Source organism: Amblyraja radiata, chromosome 17 (assembly GCF_010909765.2).
Source record: "Amblyraja radiata isolate CabotCenter1 chromosome 17, sAmbRad1.1.pri, whole genome shotgun sequence".
Classification (NCBI taxonomy): Eukaryota; Metazoa; Chordata; class Chondrichthyes; order Rajiformes; family Rajidae; genus Amblyraja; species Amblyraja radiata.
The window spans coordinates 30,824,981-30,835,019 of record NC_045972.1 but is presented as its reverse complement, the minus strand read 5'-3'; the positions used below and the strand labels follow the sequence as shown (position 1 = coordinate 30,835,019).

General features: G+C 44.6%; 1 protein-coding gene across 2 annotated transcripts in view; it reads left to right on the top strand.

The window, feature by feature from the left end:
• Window positions 1–7,094: 7,094 nt before the first annotated feature.
• cog4 (component of oligomeric golgi complex 4) overlaps window positions 7,095–10,039 on the top strand; it is a 37,836-nt gene continuing 34,891 nt past the window's right edge. Inside the window, exon 1 of one of the 2 annotated variants that reach the window (XM_033036006.1) lies at window positions 7,095–7,228. In XM_033036006.1, the coding sequence (XP_032891897.1) occupies window positions 7,109–7,228 (120 nt within the window). In that variant the 5' untranslated portion in view covers window positions 7,095–7,108. Of the gene's footprint in view, window positions 7,229–8,861; window positions 8,881–10,039 lie in introns of those variants that run through there. The other variant, XM_033036007.1, reaches the window with a different exon arrangement.

Genomic DNA, 10,039 nt, shown 5'->3' with positions numbered 1-10,039 from the left:
TGTTTCAGAAGGGAACAAGGCAAAAGAAAGGAAATTATAGGTTGGTTATCTTGACTTCAGAGGTTGGTAAGATTTCATTAAAGAGTCCATTATTAAAGATGAGGTTTTGGGTTACTTGGAAGCACATGATAAAATTGGCCGAAGTCAGAATGGTTTTGTTCAGTGGAAACCTTGCCGACAAATCTTGAAAATAATTGAGGAAGTAATAAGCAGGATAAACAAAGGACAATCAATCGATATTGTTTACTTAGATTTTTAGAAGGCCTTTGATAAGGTGCCACATGTGAGGCTGTTAAACAAGATAGGAGCCCATGGTATGGGAGGCAAGGTACTTGCATGGATAGAAGATTGGCTGACTGGCAGAAGGTAAAGAGTGGGAATAAAGAGACCCTTTTCAGGTTGGTTGCCGGTGACTACTGGTGTTCCGCATGGGTTGTATTGGGTCTGTTATTTTTCACGTTATATGTAATTGATCTGGATAATGGAATAGATGGCTCTGTGGCCTAATTTGCGGATGATATGAAGACAGGTGGAGGGGCAGGTAGTGTTGAGGAAGCAGGGAGTCTGCAGAAAGACGGACAGGTAGGGAGTGTGGGCAAACAAGTGGCTGATGGAATACAGTGGTTATGGGAGTAGGCAGGAGAATGGGGTTGAGGAAAAAATAGATCACCCGTGACTCGATGGGCCAAATGGCCTAATTCTGCTCCTACATCTTATGAACCCCTCCAACTCATCACCATAGCAACCCTAGCTTTGTCCTATACACATGAACACAATTTTCCTTTGATCACTTGAGCATAAATCTGTACTTTCTACAATTGATTTTGTTAATAATTAATAAAGTGGCAAAATTGTTGGAGAATAAAGATTCATTTATAATTTACACTTCAACTATAGTATTTTTATGGAATGAATATCACATACCATGCAGACAACACATGGAATAGTAATTGAACATTAATTTAATTACTACAGGCAATACTAACATTTGATTAGGGAATTCAAATGTGTTACAAGTCTGAGTTTAGCTTCTACAAAATCTACTATATACATTAGAACTCTCAATAGTAGGACATCACCAGTAGAAAACATATCAAACTGATTAACCCTTTCATTACTATCACTATCTGAGATAATTGTACAAAATTACATAGCATTCTTTTGGTAATACTAATGTATACTGATGTCAAGCATATGAGGACTTTTCATCATATCATTTCAGCAACAAGCATTTTTCAGCAAAAACATAGAATTAAAAGAGTTAAGTAAAAGGATTTTAATCATCCCATCTGCAACAAAACAAAACTGCTGAAATAACTTAACCAGCCAAGCAAAACCTGTGAAAACCAAGGGATGATCAAAATATCAGGTCAAGATCCCACATTAGGATTGGGAAAGTAGAGGGAAGATAGTAAGTATATTGAAGTGAGTGGGAGGGGTGAGTCAGAGGGTGATAGGTGGAAATAGATAAAGTGGAGAGAAAGGAGAAACAAGGAACTGCAGATGTTTGTTTACAAAAAAGTACTGGAGGAGCTCAGTGGGTCAGGCAACATCCCTGGAGAACATGGATAGGTGATGTTTTGTGTCGGAAATCTTCAGTGATTGTGTGCATGGGGGTGGGGTAGGGGAGATTTGGAAGATGGAAATTGGTGGGGGAAGGGTTGGGTAGGGATAAATGCAGGTAGGTGATGGGTGGAACGAAATAAAAGATTTACCAGCCTCTATTTCACATTTCTCCCTCCCCATCACAAGAATGTTGAGCAACCATAGCAGTACAAAGTCCTCTGGTGCTGAGGTAAAGTTGTGTCGTGTGGTTCAAGAACCTGATGGTTGATGGAAGGAAGCTGTGCTGGAACCTGGAGAGCAAGGTACTCAGGTTCATGTACTTTTCCCTGATGGTAGCAGAGAGTAGGCCTTAGATGATAATAGCTGCTATTTTAGGCACAGCTTTTTGTGGATTCCTTCAATGCTGGGGAAGTCAGTACTGTGATGGACCAGGCAATACCCACTTTCTGTAGCCACCCTCATTCCTAAGCATTCAAATTTCCAATCCAGGCCTTGATGCAACCAGTCCATCATTCACGTATTTATGAAAGGAAAATCATGCTTCATTAACTTACTATAGTTCTTTGAAGACGTAATTGTAGAATTGGTAAGGGGAAAACAACAATGAAGAATATTTAGATTTCTGGATAACTTTTGATAAGGACCCACAGAGGAGGTTGCTCAGCACCATTAGAGTCATAGCATGGAAACAAGCCCCTCAGTCAATCTTGTACATGCAGACTAAGATGGCATACAGGGTTAGTCCTATTTTCCTGCATTTGATCCATAACCCTCAAAACACTTCTATTCGTACATCTGGCCACACATCGTAAATGTATCTTCTTTAGCTTCCACTGGAAGCTCATTCTAGATACAGACTACCCTCTGAGTGAAAATGTTGCCCAAGGTCCCTCAAATCTCTCCCTATTCATCTTTAGCCTATACCCTCATTTTGGAATCCTCTACCCTGGGAAAAAGACTGTGAATGTTCACATTATTCATGACCCTCGTGATCTTGAGCGAGGAGGTCATAGATAGGAGTTACAGGGAGGTGGTCACTCCAAGACCACGGGAGACAGAAAACTGGGTCACAGTTAGGAAGGGCAACGGGCAGAGGCAGGGACTGGTGAGTACCCCGGTGGCTGTACACCTTGAAAATAAGTACTCATGTTTAAGTAAGGGTGGGGGAGACAGCCTACCTGGGGGCAGCGACAGCGGCCGGGCCTCTGGCATAAAGACCGGTCCTATTGCTCAGAAGGGTAAGGAAAAGAAGAGGAGGGCAATTGTAATAGGGGACTCTATAGTCAGGGGGTCGGATAGGCGATTCGGTGGACGCAGACAAGAGACCCGGATGGTAGTTTGCCTCCCTGGTGCCAGGGTCAGGGGTGTGTCTGAACGGCTCCAAGAAATCCTGAAATGGGAGAGAGAGGAGCCTGAAGTTGTGGTACATATAGGTACCAACGACATAGGTAAAAAAAGAGAAGAGGTCCTGAAAGAAGAATTTAGGGAGTTAGGTAGAGGGTTAAGGAGAAGGACTGCAAAGGTAACAATCTCAGGATTACTGCCTGTGCCACGTGACAGTGAGAGTAGCAATGGAGCGAGGTGGAGGATAAATGAGTGGATGAGGGACTGGTGCAGTGGGTATGGATTCAAGTTTCTGGATCATTGGGACCTCTTTAGGGGAAGGTGCGACCTGTACAGAAAGGACGGGTTGCACTTGAACTCGAGGGGGACCAATATCCTGGCGGGGAGATTTGCAAAGGCTACTGGGGAGACTTTAAACTAGTATGGTTGGGGGGAGGGACTCAAATTGGGAAAGCTAGCAGTCAGTGTGTGAGGCAGGAGGCAGAGAATGGTAGCACTCTGACCGAAAATGTAGGGGAGAGAGAAGAAAAAGACAATAAACAGAGAATAAGAGAGGGTGGGTTTCTTAAATGTGTATATTTTAATGCTAGGAGCATTGTAAGAAAGGTGGATGAACTTAGAGCCTGGATTGACACCTGGAAGTATGATGTTGTGGCGATCAGTGAAACATGGTTGCAGGAGGGCTGTGATTGGAAACTAAATATTCCAGGATTCGTTGCTTCAGGTGTGATAGAATTGGAGGGGCAAGAGGTGGAGGTGTTGCATTGCTTATCAGGGAAGATATTACAGCAGTGCTTTGGCAGGATAGATTAGAGGGCTCGTCTAGGGAGGCTATTTGGGTGGAACTAAGAAATCGGAAAGGGGTAACAACACTTATAGGGGTGTATTATAGACCGCCAAATGGGGAGCGAGAATTGGAAGAGCAAATATGTAAGGAGATTGCAGATATTAGTAGTAAGCACAAGGTAGTGATTGTGGGAGATTTCAATTTTCCACACATAGACTGGGCAACACATTCTGTAAATGGGCTGGATGGGTTGGAGTTTGTAAAATGTGTGCAGGATAGTTTTTTGCAGCAATACATAGAAGTACCTACTAGAGAAGGGGCGGTGCTGGACCTCCTGTTAGGAAATGAGACGGGTCTGGTGGCAGAGGTATGCGTTGGGGAACAGTTCGGGACCAGTGATCACAATACCATTAGTTTCAATATAATTATGGAGAGGGTCAGAACTGGACCTAGGGTTGAGATTTTTGATTGGAGAAAGGCTAACTTTGATGAGATGCGAAAGGATTTAAAAGGAGTAAATTGGGACAGTTTTGTTTTATGGGAAAGATGTGGAAGAGAAATGGAGTACATTTAAAGGTGAAATTTTAAGAGTACAGAATCTTATGTCCCTATTCGGTTGAAAGGAAATAGTAAAAATCGGAAAGAGCCATGGTTTTCAAGGGAAATTGGACACTTGGTTCGGAAAAAGAGGGAGATCTACAATAATTATAGGCAGCATGGAGTAAATGAGGTGCTTGAGGAGTATAAAGAATGTAAAAAGAATCTTAAGAAAGAAATTAGAAAAGCTAAAAGAAGATATGAGGTTGCTTTGGCAAGTAAGGTGAAAGTAAACCCAAAGGGTTTCTACAGCTATATTAATAGCAAAAGGATAACGAGGGATAAAATTGGTCCATTAGAGAGTCAGAGTGACAGCTATCTGCAGAGCCAAAAGAGATGGGGGAGATATTGAACAATTTATTTTCTTCGGTATTCACCAAGGAGAAGGATATTGAATTATGTGAGGTAAGGGAAACAAATAGAGTAGCTATGGAAACTATGAGATTCAAAGAAGAGGAAGTACTGACACATTTGAGAAATATAAAAGTGGATAAGTCTCCAGGTCCGGACAGGATATTCCCTAGGACATTGAGGGAAGTTAGTGTAGAAATAGCAGGGGCTATGACAGAAATATTTCAAATGTCATTAGAAACGGGAATAGTGCCGGAGGATTGGCGTACTGCGCATGTTGTTCCATTGTTTAAAAAGGGGTCTAAGAGTAAACCTAGCAATTATAGACCTGTTAGTTTGACGTCAGTGGTGGGCAAATTAATGGAAAGGATACTTAGAGATAATATATATAAGCATCTGGATAAACAGGGTCTGATTAGGAACAGTCAACATGGATTTGTGCCTGGAAGGTCATGTTTGACTAATCTTCTTGAATTTTTTGAAGAGGTTACGGGAAATTGATGAGGGTAAAGCAGTGGATGTTGTATATATGGACTTCAGTAAGGCCTTTGACAAGGTTCCTCATGGAAGGTTGTTTAAGAAGGTTCAATGGTTGGGTATTAATGGTGGAGTAGCAAGATGGATTCAACAGTGGCTGAATGGGAGATGCCAGAGAGTAATGGTGGATGGTTGTTTGTCAGGTTGGAGGCCAGTGACTAGTGGGGTGCCACAGGGATCTGTGTTGGGACAACTGTTGTTTGTCATGTACATCAATGATCTGGATGATGGTGTGGTAAATTGGATTAGTAAGTATGCAGATGATACTAAGATAGGTGGGGTTGTGGATAATGAAGTAGATTTTCAAAGTCTACAGAGAGATTTATGCCAGTTGGAAGAGTGGACTGAAAGATGGCAGATGGAGTTTAATGCTGATAAGTGTGAGGTGCTACATCTTGGCAGGACAAATCAAAATAGGACGTACATGGTAAATGGTAGGGAATTGAAGAATGCAGGTGAACAGAGGGTTCTGGGAATAACTGTGCACAGTTCCCTGAAAGTGGAATCTCATGTAGATAGGGTGGTAAAGAAAGCTTTTGGTGTGCTGGCCTTTATAAATCAGAGCATTGAGTATAGAAGTTGGGATGTAATGTTAAAATTGTACAAGGCATTGGTGAGGCCAATTCTGGAGTATGGGGTACAATTTTGGTCGCCTAATTATAGGAAGGATGTCAACAAAATAGAGAGAGTACAGAGGAGATTTACTAGAATGTTGCCTGGGTTTCAGCAACTAAGTTACAGAGAAAGGTTGAACAAGTTAGGGCTTTATTCTTTGGAGCGCAGAAGGTTAAGGGGGGACTTGATAGAGGTCTTTAAAATGATGAGAGGGATAGACAGAGTTGACGTGGATAAGCTTTTCCCACTGAGAGTAGGGAATATTCAAACAAGGGGACATGACTTGAGAATTAAGGGACAGAAGTTTAGGGGTAACATGAGGGGGAACTTCTTTACTCAGAGAGTGGTGGCTGTGTGGAATGAGCTTCCAGTGAAGGTGGTGGAGGCAGGTTCGTTTTTATCATTTAAAAATAAATTGGATAGTTATATGGACGGGAAAGGAATGGACGGTTATGGTCTGAGCGCAGGTATATGGGACTAGGGGAGAATACGTGTTCGGCACGGACTAGAAGGGTCGAGATGGCCTGTTTCCGTGCTGTAATTGTTATATGGTTATGGTAATAAGCTCACACTTCAGACTCCTTATGCAGCAAAAAATGTCTCAACCTATCCATCCTTTCCCGATAATTCAAGCTCACAGGCCGAGGTAACATCCTGATGAATCTCTTCTGCATCCTTTCCAACTTAATGACATCCATCCTATCATTGGGCGACCAGAACTGCGCACAATAATTCAAGTGTGGTCTCACCATCGACTTGTACAGTTGATATCTCAACTTTTGTACTCAATAAAGGCAAGCGTGGCACAGGCTTTCTTCACCACACTGCCCACTTGATTCGCCACTTTCAGGGAACCATGCACGGGAACTCCTGAACCCCCCTGTCCTGCAATGTGTTTGAGACAGGGAGGCACAGTGGCGCAGAGGTAGAGACCCAGGTTCAATCCTGAGCTGTCCAGGTGCTGTCTGTAAGGAGTTTGTCTTTTCCTCCTGTGACCGCGTGAGGTTTTTCCGGGTACTCCAGCTTCTGCTCACCCTCCAAAGACGTTAAGTTTTGTAGCGATTGGCTTCGGTAAAGATAGTAAATGGTCCCTATTATATAGGATAGTGCTAGTGTACGGGGATCGCTGTATCTCAGGCCCCGAAGGACCTGTTTCTGCGCTGTATATACAAACGAAACAAACCGCGGATGGACACAAAATGCTGGAGTAACTCAGCGGGACAGGCAGCATCTCGGGCTCAGGCAGCGGCAGGCCAGCCCGGCTGGGGTCCTCGTCCTCGCACCGGAAGCCGTTGCCCGGTGACGGAGAACATGGCGGGCAGCTCCACGTCGCCAGCGGGACGCAGCTCCAGCCTCTCCATGGATCTGCTGGAGGGACTGACAGAGATCGCGGAGCTGCAGGAAGCCTACACCAAGCTGTGCAGCGAGGAGGTAGAAGAAGGCGGGAGAGCCGGGGGTAGAGGGGCGGGGTATCATAGGGAGGGGGCGAGAGAGCTGGGGGATCGGGTGTATGGGGAGGCGAGAGTGTCGGGGGCGAAAGAGTAGGTGGTAGGGAAAGAGGGAGAGGAGGGGGGACAGGAGAGTTGAGGGTGGGGGGTGACACAGACATCGCCACCGCCATGACAGATGTCTTACGTCGCCTTTTAATTGGCGTTAGTGTTGACGAGAGCAGCCCTGCTCTAAATTCTGGGTTTCTCAGTGTGTGTCGATCGTACACACTGTTGAACCTGGCGATCTGTGATTAGCACGAAAACGTATATAACGCGCCTTCCTATACAGCAAGGGTTCCCAACCTGGGGTAAATTTGTTGATTCTGGATTTAATTTGCACCTATTTTTTTCTCATTGACTGACTGTGTTTGGTTCTGGTATACCGGTATCTGTTCATCATTAGTACAGTTTTGGTCTCCTAATCTGAGGAAAGACATTCTTGCCATAGAGGGAGTACAGAGAAGGTTCACCAGACTGATTCCTGGGATGTCAGGACTTTCATATGAAGAAAGACTGGATAGACTCGGTTTGTACTCGCTAGAATTTAGAAGATTGAGGGGGGATCTTATAGAAACGTACAAAATTCTTAAGGGGTTGGACAGGCTAGATGCAGGAAGATTGTTCCCGATGTTGGGGAAGTCCAGAACAAGGGGTCACAGTTTAAGGATAAAGGGGAAATCTTTTAGGACCGAGATGAGGAAAACTTTTTTCACACAGAGAGTGGTGAATCTGTGGAATTCTCTCCAGCAGAAGGTAGTTGAGGCCAGTTCATTGGCTATATTTAAGAGGGAGTTAGATGTGGCCCTTGTGGCTAAAGGGATCAGGGGGTATGGAGAGAAGGCAGGTACAGGATACTGAGTTGGATGATCAGCCATGATCATATTGAATGGCGGTGCAGGCTCGAAGGGCCGAATGGCCTACTCCTGCACCTATTTTCTATGTTTCTATGTTAATTAAGTGAAATAACATTGTTATGTGCTATTAAAGTTGCCTGGGGTAAACGGGACGAAAAAGGTTGCAGACTGTAACATTACAGGCTGTTGGAACGTTTTATACTATGAAGACCGCCGTTTTAAATATTGGAAATGCGGAGTCAGTTTACTCACAGGGAGCTTGAACAAATGATCCATGAAAAGACTGCTGGCGGATCTCAGTGGGAGCATCTACGGAGGGAAATGGATAGAGACATTTCGGTGCATTCTTGAGACTGATAAAGGTCCCGACATTAAAGGTCGACTGTCCATTTCCCTCTGCCTGAACTGCTGAGTTCCTCCAGCACCTTGTTTTTTTTCCTCAAGGTTCCAGCATTTGCAGTCTCTTATATTCCCACAAATGATCAGATCGTCCTCTCAAGTGTTGACTGAAGGTTGAGTCCTGTGGCTACGGCTTGGAGGGGAGCTGATGAGTAGTAACTGGTCGACCCTTCAAGTACTGTGTTGGAAGGAATGGCAGATGCTGGTTTGCACTGAAGATAGACACAAAATGCTGGAGCAACCTAGCGGGTCAGGCAGCATCTCTGGAGAAAAGGAATAAATGACGTTTAGGGTCGAGACCCTTCTCCAGAATGAGAGTCAAGGGAGAGGGAAACTAGAGGTATGAAAAGGTACAAAGAACAATTGAATGAAAAGAACAAATCAAAGCCAGCGCCAATGATCAAGGAAAGGTGGAGCCCACAATGGTCAATTGTTGGCTGTGGAATAGCTGATAATGAGGGGATAGGAACAGGATGACAGTGAAAATAGGTGGACGACTAGGATGGGAGTGAGGGACAGAATAAAGGTTTCAAAGGTCTTTTATTGTCACGAGTACCAATTAAGGTACAGTGACAATAATATGCGAATTACCATACAGCCAATGGAAAAAAAAGCAACAAGACACACAACTACATAAAATTTAACATTAACATCCACCAGAACAGATTCACCAAATTCCTCACTGTGATGGAAGGCAAAAAAGTCCAATCATCTTCCTCTTTATTCTCCCACGGTGGGGTAATCAAACCATCAGTTGGGGCAATTGATGCTCTCGCAGCCGGCGGTCGAAGCTCCCCCATCGGGGCAATCGAAGCTTCCTCGTCGGGGCGATCAAAACTCCCTCGTTGGAGCGGTCGAAGCTCCTACGGCCTGGAGTTCCCGAAGTCGGTCTCCAACCAGAGACCACGGGCTTCGCGATGTTAAAGTCCGCAAGCACTCACGGTTGGAGCTCCGAGCTCAATCCCTGGCAAAGAGATCGCGAGCTCCGTGATGTTAAGTCCGCAGGCACCTATGGTGGAGCTCTTAAAGTCGGTCTCCAGCAAAAGCCGCCAACTCCTCGATGTTAGGCTGCAGTATGGACGGAGATACGATACGGGAAAAAATCGCATCGCCGTCTAGGTAAGAGATTTTAAAAAGTTCCCCCCCCAACCACCCCCACATAAAACAAGGTAAAGAACAAATAACATACAGTTAACACATACTATCAAAACACAAAGAAGGACAGGACTGTTGGCGAGGCAGCCATTGCTGGCGCCACCCGGTGGATCACAAGGGCTACTTGAAATTGGAGAAATCAATATTCATACCACTGGGTTGTAAACTGCCCAAGTGAAATATGAGGTGCTGTTCCATCAATTTGCATTTGGCCTCACTCTGATACTGGAGGAGGCCCAGTTCTGAAAGGTCAGTATGGGAACGGGAGTTAAAGTGTTTGGCAACCAGGATATCGCGTAGGCCAAGGTGGACTGAGTGTAGGTATTCAGTTAAACGATCACTGA